General features: G+C 37.1%; 1 protein-coding gene and 1 pseudogene across 1 annotated transcript; one reads left to right on the top strand and one right to left on the bottom strand.

Moving 5' to 3' along the window:
• Nucleotides 1–1,378: 1,378 nt before the first annotated feature.
• LOC119544555 lies at nt 1,379–3,293 on the top strand (annotated as a pseudogene).
• A 5,177-nt stretch (nt 3,294–8,470) lies between these two features.
• MRPL44 (mitochondrial ribosomal protein L44) lies at nt 8,471–17,482 on the bottom strand. The gene is made up of 4 exons (XM_037850309.1): nt 17,255–17,482; nt 15,174–15,642; nt 12,137–12,315; nt 8,471–8,979 (listed from the first exon to the last, which is right to left on the bottom strand). Exons 1-4 carry the CDS (start codon nt 17,428–17,430, stop codon nt 8,808–8,810), a joined length of 996 nt encoding a protein of 331 aa, XP_037706237.1. The 5' UTR covers nt 17,431–17,482; the 3' UTR covers nt 8,471–8,807.
• Nucleotides 17,483–18,890: the final 1,408 nt, after the last annotated feature.

Genomic DNA, 18,890 nt, shown 5'->3' with positions numbered 1-18,890 from the left:
GTGAGAGGTTTGGAGCACATTTTTGGGTGATGGTAGCACAGCGATGTAAGTCCACTGAACAAAGATGACTGTGAGTATGGTTGAAAGAGGAAGGTTAAAAGCATGTGGGACATCAGAAGGAAAAAGGAAATATAAAGACTGGGACACTATAACTCATTGAAACCTGGAGTGCTCAACAATTGTGGTAAAATACAAATAAGTTTTTTCATGAGGGAGAACAAATGTCAATCTTGCAAGGTGTTAAAAATAGGGAGGTATTAGGGGAAAAATACAATCAATGCAAACTAGAGACTATAATTAACAGGAACATTGTATTATGCTTCGTTTAATGTAACAAAGGCAATCTACCAAAGCTAAATGCATGTAAGTGGGGGACATAAGGGAGGGGTGTGGGACTCTTAGCATTGGTAATTTTGTCTGACTCTTTATTCTACTTTAGTTTAATGCTGTCTTTCCTTTTGTTGCTTCCCAGATGTCATGTTTATTTTTCTTACTTTTTTTTTTCTCTTCTCTCTCTACCTTCTTTGACTCTTCCTTCTGCTTTGTGGAAGAAATGGAGATGTCCTTATATAGATAATGGGGATGGTGGTGAATACTTAAATATGTGACTATATAGGGAACTATCAGTTGTTTACTCAGGATGGACTGTATGGTGTGTGAACAAAACTGTCTTAAAAATGGGTTGATGAAGAAACTTTGAGGGCACTATATTGAGTGAAATAAGTCAGACACATAAGGACAAATATTGCAGGGTCTCAGTGATATGAACTAATTATAATATGTAAACCGATAGACACAAAATGTAAGTTACCAGGATACAGAATGAGGCTAAAGAATGGGGAGCAGTTGCTTATTATGACAGAATGTTCAACTAGGTTGAACTTTAATGTTTGGAAATGGACAGAGATGACGGTAGCATGTTGCGAGAATAACTAACAGTGCTGAATGGTGTATGAATGTGGTGGAAAGGGGAAGCTCAGAGTCACGTATGTCACCAGAAGGAAAGTTGGAGATTAAAAGATGGGAATGCATAAAACAGTGCATAAAACAGGGGCATATAGGGAAAAATATATACCTATTGCAAACTATATACTACAGTTAGTATTTAACATCCTTTCACCAACAGTAACAAATGTGCTATACCAATACTATGAGTCAACAATGGAGGGGGGTTGGTTAGTGGTATGGGAGGATTTGAGTTTCCTTTTTTTGTCTTTATTTCTTTTCTGGAGTAATGAAAATGTTCTAAAAGCTGAAAAAAAATTGTGGTGATGGATGCACAGCTGTATGATGGTACCAGGGGCAACTGATTGTACACTTTGGATCTCTGGATAACTGTATGGTATGTGAACAATCTCAATAAAAAAATTTTTTTAAAATGCAATGGAACCCTCTATGGACTATATCTTGACTGACACATTGCACATGGCTGGACCCATATAAACTGATCTTATTGGACACTGTCACAGCCTAAAGGGACTATTACTTTTGTATAATGCTGATTCCAAAGTAGTTCTGGTACGGGGCCCTCAAAGACAATGGCTGCACTTATCTGCTGTCTGGTGTGTTGCAAAGGGAAGGAAGCCACTTGATGTCCATTCACCCCAACTTGGGATCCTTCACCATAAACAATGGGGGCAAGATATTTCATCCAGGAGAGCTGTAGCATCTAGTGCCAAATCCCAAGGAAATCCAGCAGGAAAGAAGGAAGGACCTGATACTTTACAAGACAAATCTGTTAGTTTGTATTGATGATTTAAGAAAACATATAGACAATATGGAGTTTTGATTCCAGTGTGCCTAATAACTTCTGGTGTTTTGGTTTAGAACATTTTATTACGTGGCTATAAAAAGAGTGAATGTTGTCTCTTTCCTGGAACTAATTGGGTTACCCAACAGCATAGTGAACATTCTGAAAATTTTGCAGAATGGAAATGCACTCACGGCATGCACCTTGCTTAAGGTTTCCACCCCTGCCCGGTACACCTTGACTCCAGGAGGAACAGCCTTGGCTGTGAAATATTTGCATCATCGTGGCTACATGTCAACACCTCCCCCAGTTAAGGAGTACCTACAGGACAGAGTGGAAGAGACAAAGGAGCTTATCACCAAGAAAATAGAAGAAACAAAGGATAGATTCACTGAAAAATTACAAGAAACATTTTTTAAAAAGTGGAATAATATAATTTAAAATAAATAAAATAATAATATAATAATAACAGATTATAGAAAAGCCATGCACCTTTAACCCTTGGAAACCATGAGCAAGGATACATTCTCCTGATTGTTTTTAGCTACTTAAATATACCAGTTCTTTGAGCATTAAAGAACAAAAGATACCTTTTTTAAAGTTAAATATCACCAAAAAAGTCAGTGTTTTTTGAAAGGAAATAATGTACCCAATATAAGAATTTCACATCAACAGCAGCACTAAGCAGTGGTTGCTGTCTTGTAAGTCAGAGTTCTTTTTGAAAGTTGTCAGAATCATCCTCACTGTCTGGTTGCCAGCTGTACTATAGGTGGGCACAGCATGATTCAGATAACTGACATGGTCCTTGGACAGGATGCTAATACTGGGTCTTAATTTTTAATGTTGTTCATTGCGTTATCTGTATTTAGTTCTCAATATGGAGACAAACAGTTATCATCAAAACTGCCTGTGAATAAGAGCATATTTAAAGTCTTTCTATAAAAACAGCATGTAAGTTATATACGGGATAAACTATAGGGTTTTGATGAAGTTGAATTAAAATTGAAACATGTAAATAAGATGCATTGGTTATATGTAAATGAAAGAATTGATCTTTAAAAAATGATTTTTACCTGAAGCTTCTGGTAATCAATTTTTTTAAAGCAAATACATATCTGGTCACAGTTCTTTTTTAAACTTGTATTTTGGGGATGATCATCTAGAACATAAAACATTGTGAATTGTCTGTGTTCTCTTTAATCTTTCACAGGACAAGTGAAAATAATTATACCTTGTGTTTATTGTTGAAATCAGATCCTCTTAAGCAACAGCTCAAGCTTGTGCTTCTCAACTGGTTAAGAGTTTGGGAGACAAAACAGCAGGTTGCCACAGAGGTTGCTTCCTCTCCCTGCCTTTCATCTTAGCAAGCTGGTGATCCTTTCCCGGTGATGTCCATTTCATTATGGAGTAAAGTTTAAAATCATAACTTCTGTGCCAGTTTGAATATATTATGCCCCCCAAAATGCCATTATCTTTGATGTAATCTTGTGTGAGCAGATGTATCAGTCTTGATTAAATTGTAATTCTTTGAGTGTGTCCATGGAGATGCGCCCCACCCAACTGTGGGCGATGACTGTGATTGGATAGTTTCCCTGGAGGTGAGGCCCCGCCCATTCAGCATGGGTCTTGATGAGTTTACTGGAGCACTATATAAGCTCAAACAGAAGGAGCAAACTTGCCGCAGCCAAAAGGGACACTTCGAAGAATGCACAGGAGCTGAGAGAGGAAATGCAGTTTACGGAGACATTTTGGAGACAGCCTTTGAAAGCAGACTTTTGTTCCGGAGACGCTAAGAGAGGACAAACGCCCCAAGAGCAACTGAGAGTGACATTTTTGAGAGAAGCTGAAGCCTAGAGAGGAATGTCCTTAGAGAAAGCCATTTTGAAACCTGAACTCTGGAGTAGATGCCAGCCACATGCCTTCCCAGCTAACAGAGGTTTTCTTGACACCACTGGCTGTCCTCCATTGAAGGTACCTGATTGTTGATGTTACCTTGGACACTTTATGGCCTTAAGACTGTAACTGTGTAACCAAATAAACCCCCTTGTATTAAAAACCAATCCATTTCTGGTGTTTTGCATTCTGGCAGCATTAGCAAACTAGAACAGCTTCTTTGAAATATCTTTGTTTGAGCATTTTACTTGAATTGTTGATAGCAAAGCTAGGCAATAAATTATGAAATTCAGCCACTATCAGATACAAAAGTTGCCTTGAGTTTGTGGGGTGTTTGAGTTTGTGTCTATTTCCTTTGCTCTAAATGCTTTTACTACGTATCTAACCCTTGAATTGATATTTGGGAGAGGAAATGGTCTCTTTAAATTGTCATTGTTTTCAGTTATCTGATGAGGCATGAGGTCAGGGAACAGCCAAAAACTGGCAGGCTGGGATCACCGCTGTTTGGCAGGATTATTCTGGTTTGACAAAATTTAGAGAATAGTTTAAAGGGAAAAAATGTTTACATTTGATAAATGTAACTATTATCCTGGAAGCCTTTTAAAATTAATACACTGTAATTGGAACTTCTTTTGGGGGAGGAGGTTAGTAGAGAGGCTGAGAGCTATGTAGCTCTGATCAGGGCTAGTGGTTTGTCTCCTAGTACAGGTTGTTGAATGCACCATTCAAACCAACAGCACAGTATCATATCTAAACATGATTAACATGCTTTTGCTTGTTTATTAAATAATCCATATTTTTACAGCCCTTAAATGCTAAGATATTAAACTTTTTTTTTCTTTAACCACTTGAAACTATGCCTGTGTTTTCACATCTTGTGTTATATGTAATTCTTTCATCTAACACACTTCCCTTTTATTTTTCCTATTGTGCAGGGTCTATTTTCTAATGGAGATAAACTGGGGATTCTTAGAAGTCACTGATAATCCCGAGACTAGAATTTCTTTTTCTTGAGTACCCATCATTTGTTCAGTCCACTTGAGTTGTGCTGCCACCCAGTCTCATAGTTGTGTTATGCTTAGCCAGTTAGAGCAAATAGGATGCTGCTTATGGGGGCTTTGAAATTCTCTAGTAAAAAAGTCTCTGATGATGTGGGCAATTCTTTTGTCATTATTTGGCATCAGGAATGCTGCAAAAAATGCTGTTGCTAGCATCCCACTAACCTAGTCCTTAAGGCAAGCTACAGATAGCTCACAGGGAGACATCTATAATATATTGGGTTTAGACTACTGCTATCAGGTTAACCAAACACAATAATGTATGTTGAAGTAAATAAATTATCCATAATGTATGTTGAAGTAAATTAAATATATATTGCTTTGGCAGTAAACCTTACCCATCTATAAGCACGAGGCAGGTGGCTTCCTCTCTGTGCCTGACATGTATGTGTCTAAGGACAATGACTGAGATTTAATTTACATAATGGTTGAGAAGGGCTTGCTCAGCAAATCAGTAATTGAGATGAAAGATGGATTAGGTAAGGAACTTAGTTTGTTCAAGAATAGCAAAAACAGCCTTTTAAAGTACCACACCCATAAAAAATGCCCTTTACTGTCTTAAGACAGCCTTTTGCATACAACAGAATACCATTTACAGATTTCAACAAAGAAAAAGAATGCATAAAGATTACCTTCCTCCCAATATTGAAAGTAATATAATTATGCCTCCAGATATAATCTACAGTCTATCTCTTGTGCCAGAATCTTCCCACATCTATCCTGGTATTTTTGAAATGGTATGTTTATAAAATGTTTTTGTGAGACATGGTTCTGAATTATTATTAAAGAATTCCTTCTGAAAAAAAAAAAAAAAAAAATGGAAAGCAGATGTTGCCAGTGCCTAGAAAGCTTTCTTTTTGAGGAGCATGTGTGCTTACAGTTGTGACTTTTTGATTGCATGAATTTTCTACCAGAAAAATTGTTCTTAGTTTGAAGGAAGGGGTTTAAATCTAACAATCATTCTTGGTGTTCTACAGAGAGAACTGTGGCTTTCAAGTGCTCTGTTATCCAAATATAAGAGCTGCAGCTCTAGGTCCTAAGGAATAGTGGTAGAATGTCTTTACAGACTGAGGTTTGGAGAGATGATAAAGAGGTCAGTTCAGGGGAAGAAAAACAGTGTATTTATAGATCCAGAACTTGGGCGCCATGCTGCCAGCTGAGTGTCCTCCAGTGGGGCACCCCTCAGCTGGGGAATGTTGTGAGCTGGCTCCCCTGGTGGGAAGAATATCCACATTTGGTTTTAGGAAGTGTCAAGCCAGACACCAGGATTCCCTTGCCTGTGCAGTGGATTTTCTCCTATCATAAAGAGAAGTAGGGAAAAGGAATAATAAGGGGCGAAAACGTTGTCTTAAATTTTTTTATCTGTGGCAGCCCTGCCCTTTTCCCTCTTTCCAGTAAACATAAGAATTCAAACTTCTATCCCTTGGCATCAGAAGTGAATTGTTCATACATCAAATTCTTAACTTACAACATCTTGAGGTGAAGGGACAAAAGTTTGCTACTTTATGTAGACATATTCATAGAATATTAAGAGTTGTTAAGGAGCCTTGAAAAGTCATGTTTCAGTGTAACCATTTGCCATACATACATACATATACACATATACATACACACACACACACATATATATATATAATCTGTCTATATAGGTAGAAAATGCCACATTCCCCATGATGGCACTTTTTGTACTATTTAACTGTGAAATGATTAGAGCACCATCTTGTGGCCAGTATCAATACAATGCTGACACAGAAGCCCCTATTCATTCCATGCTGACTTAGAGTACAGTTTTGAGTAATAGTTCACTTTCTCATTTCTATTTAAAAGCACTTTGAGAATAATATCCTTACATTTCTGGCTAAGGAATTTTTTGGTGCAATTACTTTGGGCTTAGGGAACTGGACAGTGGGTAAAGGTGGGAAAGGGGTATCAGAATTTCAAAGAAAATGCATTTGATACTTTTCTCTGGTGCCAACTCAGTATTAAGTGCTTTTATAACCCAACGACTTACTTGTGTAAGGATAAGACCTTATTCAAAAAGTCAGTCCTCTAAATGGTCACTGAATGATTGGTGTCGCATGCTCTATTTGATAACACCCACAATTCTCTTGCCCACACATCAATCTTAGGCAGTATTTAGCCTCATACGACAAATTAAATAGCTTGCCCAGAGGTCCAAGCTCTTTCATATGAACTGCAAAACTATAAAAATAATTGTTTCTACATTCCAGTCCATATTTTATTGTGCTTTAAAAAATTATAATTTAATAAAATTTAACTTAAAAGAAGACTACTTAGAAATGTGTTGAAATCACATTCCTAATGAGAACTCCTCAATTGCAAAACAGATTTTATGAAATAGGTCTACATTTGTTCCAATGTAATCCTAGAAATACTCAAAGATCAAGAGCTTGGGTAAGAATAAGGATAGTTCCTTTCCAACCTTAAGGATTAAGGTCCTGCAAATTGCCCCAAGCAGAGGAAATTAGGGATCTCATTATCATCACTACTTGATGGGGTAGGGGGTGGTTTACAATAAAAAACAAGATTACTGACTTTATAACTGAATTTTCCAAAGATCTTAAAGAAAAAAAATGTTCACCTAAAAAAGAATTAAGATAATACTCTTCAGTAGAATTTGACATTTTGCAGATGCTGGATGAGTAAATGGTTAGAGAATATTTACCATATTTTGCTTCCCAGAAACTTTCTATGATTTCCCTCCTATGGTATCAATAAGATGCTTATTAAACCATGCTGACTGTGGATGACACATGGAAGTGGCATTTTATTATTGGGATTGGTCCTCTATCTCTGTGTTCAATCATTAGGACTTGGAGTTAACACCCAGTCCTCAAGACAAAGAAACAGAATAACATGACTGTTTAGATGGAGAAAAGAAAGGTGAAATAACTTACATTTAAACTACTAATTTAGCCAATTGACTATTTCTCAAACTCACCCCTCTAAAATAGTCTTTGCTCTACTTGTGGTAGCTTTAAGCTCTCTTACACATGACTTAAGTTTCTCTCTCCTAACCAGTTCCTGGAAAGGAATTTCAAAGGGCCTGAAATACTTTCCATCATTTTTCTTTATAAAAAGACTTCATGGCTAATATACTGTCTCATTTTAACATTTTACCTTTTCTCTTCTCAATTCCCAAGTATCCATTTTTCTCTTAATTCTTGAGTTACTGGCAAACTGAATCTAAAAATTACTACTGTTACCAATACATTTAAAAAAATAAATCAAAGGGAATTTGCAGTAGAGAAGGATTACTGAACACAAGAAGTAAAGAACCATAAAGACACATTCAGTAAGATTTGTCCTCTACTGAGTTAAATTCATTAATACAGTAAAATAGAACAGTGGTTGGTACACAGTAGCTATTATGATTATGGAATGTTAAACTGAATTCATAAATACATTATTTTTTCCAACAGTAAAACTGCATTAGCATCATTTTAAGCTGCTGTTGAATTTATTTTCATAGAAAAGGCAATTTCATAAAAGCACAAATAGTACCTCTTCTGCCATTTATTCATTTTATAGAAATTGAACAACTAAGAAATGTATTAAAAGTCCACAGAATTTTAAAACTAGACAGAATCTAGAGATAATATAAATATATGCCTAATTGTTATAATCTGCACCTTGCATTTCTAGAAGAGTGATAACATTACTGTGTAAACTAATGTAACATTAGAGAGGCAAGGTTCATAAACTTCCTAACATCCCTGGGCATATCAAATTAAACTACAATTTACCATTTAGAGAAAGAATAACATTTTATTGGTATTACAGCAAAGTACACGTAAAATACATATTCAAATTATGATACCTCAAAGCTAGAGGGGAATAAAATATACCTAACTGTACGAACTACGTACAGTAATAAAATCAAGGACTTTAAGGGAAAAAAGTTAAAAAAAATATCTTTTGACAAATCAAAATGTGACCTCATTAACGCTTCTTTAATTTTAGGTACACAGTACGGAGAATGGGACATAGTTCTTTATAATTTGAAAAATGTCTGGCATTGAACATCTTGACATTTGTCTCATTGTTTTGCTCACAAATTTCAGGTTGCCACATCTCTTGACTGGCTAGGTGGCAGTGATGAACTTCTCTGCTCTCAGATTCTCTTTGGGCTTTGAATAATCCCAGGGTCGTCTATTCTCAGTGAATCCATAAAGTTTCCTAAGTGCCACTCGAGCAGCTTCATCTTCTGCAACCAATACTGTCTCCCCAGGTCCTTCTGCAATCAACTTTTTATCACTAGAAAGAAAGCAGACAGTAAGTAGTCTTAAATTACATGGTACATCATAAAACCTATTACACAAATCAGTTCTGCTTTCAAGATCCTATTTTGGTAATAATATCTACCAGAAGTAATGCAATACATTTGGATATATATATATTTTTCTTACTTTAACAGATTCTGTTGCAAATTCATAATGTATACAGCAGTTAGACCACAAAACATTTACATTTCCATATAAACAACTCATTAGAAAAATCACTTGATTTTTCAAGTCAAAGAAGCAAGGCACATCTGTATAGGTATGGAATTTTATTTTCGTTTTTGTTTTTTACTGTTGCTGTGAGAATTGGAAGATATTTAATGAAATATCTTGTTATAAAATCCTAAAACTATTAAAAATATTCTTGGGAGCAATGATCAGATTATTTTTTAACTCATTTTGAATCTGTGATATAACATGAGGAAAGATTCTGTTGAAAAAAACAAAGATTTTGGGTTTGTTATCTAAACTTGAAAACAAATGAAAAACCTGTATTTTAAATGAAGAGCTTTAGATCTTCAACATCATGCTGAGATTTTTTAAAAATTATTTTATATATTTATAGTTCACACTCCAGTAATTCAGACTCTAATAATTTACCCCCAAAAGATGCTGAGGTAGCAGTGTTCTGCTTTGCTAATGCTCCCTTTATGCAAAATACGAAGTGGATTTATTAAGTTACAAGTTTACAGTTCTAAGGCCATAAAAGGGTCCAAACTGAGGCATCAACAAGATGATACTTTAACTGAAGAATGGCTGATGGCGTCTGGAACACCTCTGTCAGCTGGGAAGGCAGAAGGCTGGCGTCTGCTGTTCCTTTGCTCCCAGGTTGCGTTTCAAAATGGCTTTCCAGAATGCCTCTGGCTCTCTCTCAGCTTCTTTAGCTCCTGTGCATCTAAGCATCAGGGTCCTCTCTTAGCTTCTCTAGAGCAAACTCTGAGCTAGCATCTCCAAACATCTCCAAGTGTCAGCATCACAGTCACCTCTTAGCTTCTTTCCAAAATGTCCCTCTCAGCTGCTCTGAGCTCCTTCTGTTTGTGAGCTTTTACAGGACTCCAGTGATTAAATCAAGACTGACCACTGAATGGGCAGGGCCCATATCTCCATGGAAATAATTTAATCAAACGGTTTGCCCACTGTTGATTGAGTCACATCTCCATGGAGACACTCAATCAAAAGATTCCAACCTAATCAACACTAATATGTCTGCCTCCACAAGACTGCATTAAAGAATATGGCTTCTGGGGGACATAATATATCCAAACTGGCACACACAGTAAATGATTACAAAATGTTGACTGTTTAGTCTTCTATTAAAACTAGGTAAAATAGAAATGAGTAATCCTCTGCTTTACTGATATTTCTGTTATTATAACCAGCAAACTCTTGTTTAAAAATGTAAAAATATTCCTGCAAGGGAGCAAAGGATATAAATCTCAAGCAACTAAAATCCTGTTTTTTTACTAAATAAGTATGGTACACATACATTACTTATCAATCATATTCAACTTTTTCATGGAAATTTCCTGACCCAAAATTTCACCTATGCAACTACACAATCCTTCTGAAAACTTTATGCCGAACAACTTCACTTAATAACTTGGATTTAATGTAAACTGACTTGAGAAATATTAGAACCAAAAAGAAAAATGAGCAAAGCAATTCATGTAAAAGAACTACAATGGGGAAAGAGTTTATTATGAAACATTTGCTATGACAGGAATTTGAAATGAAACAACGGTTGATCACATAGGCTAAACTTTATAATTATACATATACATATTTGCACAAAGTGAGGAATAGAGGAAAACATTTAAGAGTTAATTTTAAGCACAAAGTTTTATCATGTTTTAAGTCCAAAGATGGTGAAATTGTATCACGGATGATGTTTTGAAAAGTCACTATGTAAAACCTAGGAATAAACTTATCAGGACCCAACAATGACCACTGTCAATAATTTCACAAATTGCTTTTTATGCTTTCTTTTTTAACCTAAGAGATCATTCCCCCTAAATTTCCCAATGTCATTAAAAATTTTTCAAAATGTCACCTGCAACAGCTGTACTATAGTTTATCATTTCCCTCCTGCTAGATACCAAACTTGTTTCTAACTTTTTGGCTAATTTTTAAAATGTTCAAGTTTATTAATTCAGCAACTACTTGTGTACCAGAAATTGTTCTATGTATGGGGCATAAAGAAGGGAAACAATAAATGAACATCTTTGTTCACACATTTTTGTCTGCAATGTTAAGATACACCCAGAGGTGGAAATACCAAGTCAAAGGACATAGAAAATCCAAAGATTCTTGGCACACTGTCTCAATTACTTAAAGAAATATTGTACTTTTTTTTTCTTCTACCAACAGTGTTTGAACTGCTGACAAGGAATGTGTTTTTTAAAGTTTGCCAATCTGATAAACTATAGTGTCTCACCTTTTAATTTACATTTCTTTAATTAAAACTGAAGATGAAACTTTTTGCACTATCCATTTATTTCTTTGTTGACGTCTGTTGTTACTTTTATACCTATAAAGTCATTTGTGATACAAAGATTAGAAAAACATTTAACTGAATTTTAAATTTTAGAGACTCAGTGTTACAGTTAACACTTTAATCCACTAGAAATCCATTTGGGGACAAGTAAACTTTTTACTAACAAAACCAAAAACTTCAAGAAGGATTGATTTATACATTTTGAAAAACTAGATTCTTTCTTTTTCAGTTCTAGGCTCACCAGAAGTTGCAGCCATGAGTGGATTACAATTAAATCTATAATATGCCTAAGTCAAAACATATATTTTTATACAGAAAATTTTTAGATTCATGTGTACTTCGTGAAACATAAAATATAGATTAATGTATACTTCGTGAAATGTTACAATGAATAGTCAGCTATCAAAAGCTACTTTTAGTAAATCATACATTACTTACCTTTCCCTAAGAATGACATTCAGCAGGAAAATTAATAGTATAGAGATCAGAAGGAAACCAAGTAGTAAAAAGATAATCATGGGGATGAGGTTGAAAAATATCTTTTAGTGCAATTAGAGGTTATGTTAAAGAATTGAGAAAAGTACATCTATAAGGCTTCCAATCAACATTATAAAGTTAACATGAAAATTTTACTAACCAGTATAAACCAACAAAATATACTGGCAAAGCTGTGGTGGTTCCAGACTGCCTAGTAAGTCTAGGTTCAGGAGGCGAAATATTCCTTTTCTTCAACTCTTCTACCAGTAGTCCCATGGGATTTATTATCTTCCAAATCTCAAAGAGCTCTTTTCCAGTCAATTGAGTAATTAGGAAGTCCTGCATATAAAAATACAATTTATACACTTACAAAGAAAATAAGAATCATAATTCAAAGTACACCTTTAAATGAAATGAGAAACTTAATGGGAAATAAAAAAGTATTTACTTCATTGTTTAAGTTAATGATTTGTGAAAATCATTAATAAATACTTTAAAAGACTAATTGAACTGAGAAACACTTCTGAACATTCAAAGCAGAAGGCACTTCATTTGCTAATTTAAAAAAGTATGGAAAAGATGGAAACAAAATTAATTTTCACAACAATTTATATACTGTGATAGAAAGGGTGAAAAGGGGGAGGAGGGGAGAAATTAATAAAAAGTTAATTTCATGACAACACTCTCCCAACAACCACAAGAACTCTTATTTCAGCTTCATTAATTAAAAATGTTTATAATTCCATTCTCATTAGAGGATTTTGAATCTTTTTATGTACAGAGAGTGAGATGCTTTAGGAGACATGTATGTGTATGGATGCATGTATTACTGGATTATTATTTGTCTTACAGAATAACTGGCTGTAGGGTAAGGAAAAACAATTCTTTTCTAATGACCAAGCTGTGAGTAGGAATACAGAAAATAATCTCAGTTTTTCAGGGGTCATTACCTATGCCTCCTCTTTTTTCCTACTGCCCCTGGTCTTATTAATTTATTATTAGAACTTTCCAATCTCATGCCCCTAGAGCAGGGGGGGGGGGGCAATATGACAGAAGTACTGATGTTCTGAAAACACATATTTCATCATGAAACTCTCCCACTTAAAACGTCTCCAGCGTCTCTACCTTAGCCTTTACAAGATCATCAAATACACACTCCTTAGTATGACTAAAAATAGTGCTGCTCAAATTTTCAAGTACAGAAGAATCTTCTGGAGAACTAGGCAAAACCCAGATTCCTAGACCCTACTTCCAGAGATCCTGATTCAGTAGCCTGAAGTGGTGCCTCTGTGTCGGCATTTCTAGTAAGTTCTCAAATGATGCTGTTACTGATGCCCAGACCATACTCTGAGCAGCACTGACTGAAAAGACCTCCCGTAAACCAGCTCCTCAAGGTCCAGACTCGTCTCCTGTCACTCCCCCAGATACAATATGACCCAGTCATACAAAATGATTTGTAGTTCCCTAAGCATTAGCTCTTTCTTGACATTCCTAGAATGTCCTTTTTAGGGGCAAGATCACTTCAGTAAAATGTTCCCTAATCCTGCTCAACAGAGTTGGTAGTTGCTTCTCTGATCTCCCTCTGCACCTTCTGCATTCTGTACTTCCCACATTCCACCCTGCCTAATGAGCTGTAAGTCCCTAAAGGCAAGGAGCTCATCCTATTTAGCCTTCTGGCTCCAGGGCTTAGCACAGTGACTGGCATGGAGTAGACAATAAACATTAGTTGAGTGAGTGAATAAAATAAGGCAATTCAAACCAGTTAATTCTGCTAGAGACAGCAATGGAAGACATCGACACTCTTGACTTAGAAAACAGGTATCTGAACTATGTCTAATGGGATCTTAAATTGAAAATGTCAAAAAAAAGCACTAAATTGTGGTAAACGAAAATTTCCAAAATGGTTTGATAACTACCTTGGGGAAATTTCAGAGAAGTGTCCCAAACTGGTTAAAATTATAACCCCCTCCCCATTCCCCAGAGGCTACAAGGATAAAGAGTCTAGAAATCGAGAGAGAAGACTTTGTGAGGAGAATTTCTTTAAAACAAGCTATATTGTAATTAACTCTGGGGTAGGTGAAGGAGAGAAGAGCTGTTCTTTCCACCTTAAGCCCAGTGGGCTTCAAAGGGTCCGATCACCCCTGGAATCTGCAACTGCTGTCAAAGATGTAAAAATCCTTGGGACCACATGTGGAACTCATACAAGGGATGTCATTTTTAAAGGTATCCATTCCAGTCAGGATAGTTTTCTACCAGGAAACGAGAAGCTAAGAAGGGAAAGAACAGCCAAGAAACATGACTAGAAGGTTTCAGCAGGGTGTTGTAACCATCAACCAGGCTCAGAGAACATTAAGCCAGCTTACGGCCATCAAGTCAAGTCAGAGCCTTCTGTTCTCCTTTCTCCTTCTCTCTCCTTTAGCTCCAACTCCAGAGGGGTCAGCTAGCATACCCGCTAGCAGATAAGCCACCTGTTATAGAACCTAGATGGGGGAGGAGGAAGACAGTTCTTACCTATGAACAAAGTTTGAAGTGTTAATTAGTACAGGTATTCTTTGCTATCAAAACTATCAAAATTGGTAACAAAATAAAATGACTAGAAGGTGCTTAAAATGGAAAATGTTATGTTGTATGTATGTTACCGCAATTAAAAAAAAAAAAAAAAAGATTCTAACAGCAAGGGAGGTTGGTTTAAAGGACCTGACATTCAAATGCCTGAATCAAGACTGTTTTTTGTGACTTAAAGTGATTGGGTGGCCTTTCTGTCATCTGAGTGACCAAAAACTTGTTTTCATCCTAGGATGGAGGATAACATGGCCTTCAATTCACAGATTCTAAAAGGGCAGTGGGAGTCAAAATATGCCAGTTACATAAGTAGTTTTTTAATTAACTAAGTTATTGGCTAACAAAGTTGGTTATATATCACAGGAACTCAGAAATCCTAGATGTGATCTCTTGGAAGAACAGAATAGCAGCTCGTACTTAAGCATGAGGCTCCTATGCCACAAGGCCCTGGCATAGTGTCCTTTGGTCTCATTCATTCACCAAACAGCTACCAAGCATCTACCATGTAGGCACTATATATGGTTCTAAGAATGCAAAGCTAAAGATCACAAGGCTTACAGTCTTTAAGAAATCATAAACCTTTACTTTTGTCTACCTCAAGAATGTCAGAGCATGTGCAATTAATAATTACCTACCCTGATGAAAATTGCAGTCCTCTGAGGTCCACTGCTCTGTAGTAGGGCTCCAATTACTGCAAAGAAAGTCTGCTGTAATACAGGTGGGGGAACTGGAAATTCTGCGCTCAGTGTTAACTGCTCCACAGCCAAGTTCCTAGCCACATGACACACTACTTCCTCACCAGTGAGAAAATCTACAAGACTTTTGATGCCTTCGGTGGGCAAGTCTGGATACACATCTTCAAGAAATTGTGTGAGGCAAGTTTGTGAAAAAGATGTCCCTTGTTCAGATAGTTCTTGATTATCTTTAAGATTCAGAAGAACAGCTTCCTTCTCTATCCCAAGTTTTTGGCGTTTGGCCTCCTCACTTTTAATATAGCAGCTATTAACAAATGCAGTTTTGAGAAGATCTATGGAAAAGGTTTCATGTAACCGATGTCCAAATGCTTGTATTTCAGCATGGTAATCCCAGTTGGGCTTCTCTGAACTGAAAATGTCAAACAGAAGACAGTAAGGGATGGTAAAGAGAACATGTCACTATGATTTAAAATTCTTCATTGTGCTGTAATTTTAAGTATATAAAGGGGAAAAAAAGGTTACTTTTCCTTTAGTGCCAGGCTCTGATTTTCTAACTGTTAACACTCAAGTCAGATGATTACTTGCTATCCTTTGCTACATGCTATGTATGTTGTTGGATTAATTTTCCCTTTGAATTAGTTGCCACATTAAAGTGCTTCTTCAATATGAGACACTAAGCTATTATGTTAACTTTCAAGTTCCTTGGTTCTGCTCTAACCATGAAACTATGTTCTAACTTAGGTATCAAATGTAATTTCAACAATTCAGGCTATAAACAATAACTACATTATATTTATTTTGCATTTTACTGACTTAAATTTTGGAATTTGGAATTTTCCATTTAAACAAGCACTTGAATAATCTATCATCAATATTATATAAATGAGTTAAAAACTCATCGTTTTCAAGAATGGGCTAAAAGGTTTTTTTTTTTTATTAAAAGAAAGATGATAAACCCAAAGAAAAGTCCTTGTAAGTAAAAATGGCAACAAAATACAAAGAACTGGGCTTAAGGTCACAAGATTTATATAATCCATAAAATTTCTTCCAATTTTAAAAGTCTATGTTGCCTATCCTCATAATATTCAAAGAAATGTGAGTTAAGGGATGCTTTTTTTTTTCCTATTAAGAAAAGAAGGCAATATTCTATGTTGGAAGACTGTAGGTATATGGATACACATATTCCTACTGGTGGAAGAAAAAACTGGATTAATCTTTGTTTTGGAGGGCAATATGAAAGTAGGTATCAAAATTTCAAACCATGTGTAAGTTCCTCGAGGTTTAAGTTCAAGGACATTCTTTGTCACATCGGTTGTAACAGTAATAACATGGAACACAAACGTCCAAAAATTGGAGTACAGGTATACAACGGACAGGCAGCCATAGAAAAGGAGGTTCAACCTATTTGTGCTGCATGACAAAACGTCAAAGATACATTATTAAATAGAAAACGCAAGTTGCAGAACCACATGTACAGTGTGATCTCATTTGAGACTATAAAAACCTGCCCGTTTTCTGCCAGAATTCCTACTAGTGGAACAAGATTAATTAGGGTAAAAACCTAAAGCTAACCTTTTTTTTATTCAGGACAGTGGACCTGTAGTTGTACGTAATCTTTTTCTTCCCCCAAACCCCAATGCTGCAAAGTGCTTTATTCCCTACTACATGTATCCGAAGAATTCCCAGGCATTACATAACGGGAGTTACAATACACTCCAAATTCACATAAAGATTACCCTCTAGTCGGCCTCATTTCTCACAACTCTGGGTTGGGAGGATTCTAAATGGGAGTTTCAAAGCATAGGGGACCGCCCGGCGCTCTACCGCCTTGGCAGAAATTCACTTTCTTTGCCTCAGGTAACGCTTCCCGGTCTCACCGGGGCTCTACCGCAAACCTCGTAGGTTCGAGCCAGGACTGCATTAGCAACCAACAATCCTCCCCGCCACTGCGCCGAAGCCGCGGGCGACAGGGCCTTGGGTCCACGACCGCTAGCCCTACCCCTTCCCGAGGCTGCTCCTACCGGCGCACGGGCGGCGGCGGGCACCGGAGCAGGCGCCACCGCTCCAACTCCTTCTGGAAGCGTAAAGCAGCGCGGAATCCCTTCTTCACGCCCCGAACTGGCGGGGCAAGTATGGGGGCCGCCGGAGCCAGGAGGCACCGAGGCCGCAGGGCCAGCCTCACCAGCCCGGAAGCCATTGCAGGAGAGAAATCGGCGGTGGGCGGAAGGAATAAAATCGGACCGGTGTCGCGGTTACACACTCCTGCAAGAATTAGCAGGGAGAGAAAGAGACCGCGCGAGAGGCCGGCGGCGGGGCCAATACGCGGAGGGCGAAGCGGCTGCGGCTCCGTTTTACTACGCATGCGCAAGGGCTGCTGCTTGCCACCTAGGGGTTACTTTCAGATAAACAGGGCGTCGGGAAGAAGGCAGTTGGTTGTGTTTTGTTGACTTCTTTTCTTTCCCATTAATTAAAACAAAACACCTGTTTCACTCCGCTTAAACAAAGCACTTAAATTCTCAAAAATAAAATATTTCTTGTTAAAGTTCCAAACCATCAATCCAGCCACTGTTCAGTGAGCAAATATTTACTGAGCTGCTGCTTTTAACCCGCCACGTCTCCAAAAGCTTTCCTTTCAGGAGCCCTAGGCTAAGAAATACTGATCAACCCAAATTAAATTTTTATTTTAAAAAAATCTAACAGTACAAACATTTTTTTAAACCATAGAAAAAAAGCCTGGAAAGAAATACACCCAAATGGGAACTTTGTCAATTATTAGTGAATAAATCTTGACCAAGCTGGTTAGTGTCTTTCTGTGGCTTCTACTTGTTAGTGGCTTTGGCATCTCCCACAGTCAGCCGGATTAGACTCCTATGACTTTGATTGTTTCTATAACCTCAAAACATCCTCAAATATCCAGTTGCCAAGTCCTTTTTTCAATTTACTACCACAGCAGCCACCTGACTGCTCCCCTTACCTCTCTTCCAGGCTATTGTAATCGTCCTCCAAACAGACCTTCTTCTACCTTTTTCTCCCTTTTCCAGACCCACCTCATCTACACTCATCTCCCTGAAACACAGAGTCAAGCATTTTCCTACTCAGCTCAAGAATCATCTGATGTCTACTGACAAGTTGACAAGTGCTACTAATTCCTTCCCTCAATCTCTTTTCCTTCTGTCCCACTCCCCATACCTTCTTGTACCTACTACTCTGCAGACCAGCTGCTGTAGAGCTAGCTCTGCAGCATCAACCAAGTTCCTAGCCTTCAGGAACTGTGCAAGGTAATAAATGCATGTTGCTTTAAGCCACTGGGTTTTGGAGTAATTTGTTATACAGCAGCAGATAAAGAATATAATGGGATCAAATCAATCGGGTCAAAATGACAAGATAAAAAATATTCTGTGTTCATGAGCCTCAGGGGAAGACTGGGTCTAGATGAATGTATGGGATTTTACTATATGCAGAAAGGATGAGAGGAGGAACAACATTCTACAGCATGTGCAAAGTCAAGGCAAGAATGAATATGACTTAGTAAATTTCCCTCTAAAAAGGTGGAAATTGTCCCACTCTTTAATCCCTAGATAAAGATTCTCTTTCCTGTCATCAGAGATCCTTTTGGGAGATGAGTTTGAGAAATCTGGGGAAAGAGAATCTCAAGCT

The sequence above is a fragment of the Choloepus didactylus genome, chromosome 9 (assembly GCF_015220235.1).
Source record: "Choloepus didactylus isolate mChoDid1 chromosome 9, mChoDid1.pri, whole genome shotgun sequence".
In the NCBI taxonomy this organism is placed as follows: Eukaryota; Metazoa; Chordata; class Mammalia; order Pilosa; family Megalonychidae; genus Choloepus; species Choloepus didactylus.
The sequence above is the reverse complement of the archived record's forward strand: the minus strand, read 5'-3'. Positions and strand labels throughout refer to the sequence as shown.

Coding starts and splice junctions, on each gene's coding strand:
- MRPL44 (XM_037850309.1), bottom strand. CDS start 17,430: ATGGCTTCCGGGCTGGTGAGGCTGGCCCTGCGGCCTCGGTGCCTCCTG. Junction 12,316..15,173: donor GGACTGCAATTTTCATCAGG/GTAGGTAATTAT, acceptor TTTTATATGCAG/GACTTCCTAATTACTCAATT. Junction 8,980..12,136: donor TATTTTGTTGGTTTATACTG/GTTAGTAAAATT, acceptor CTTTCTTTCTAG/TGATAAAAAGTTGATTGCAG.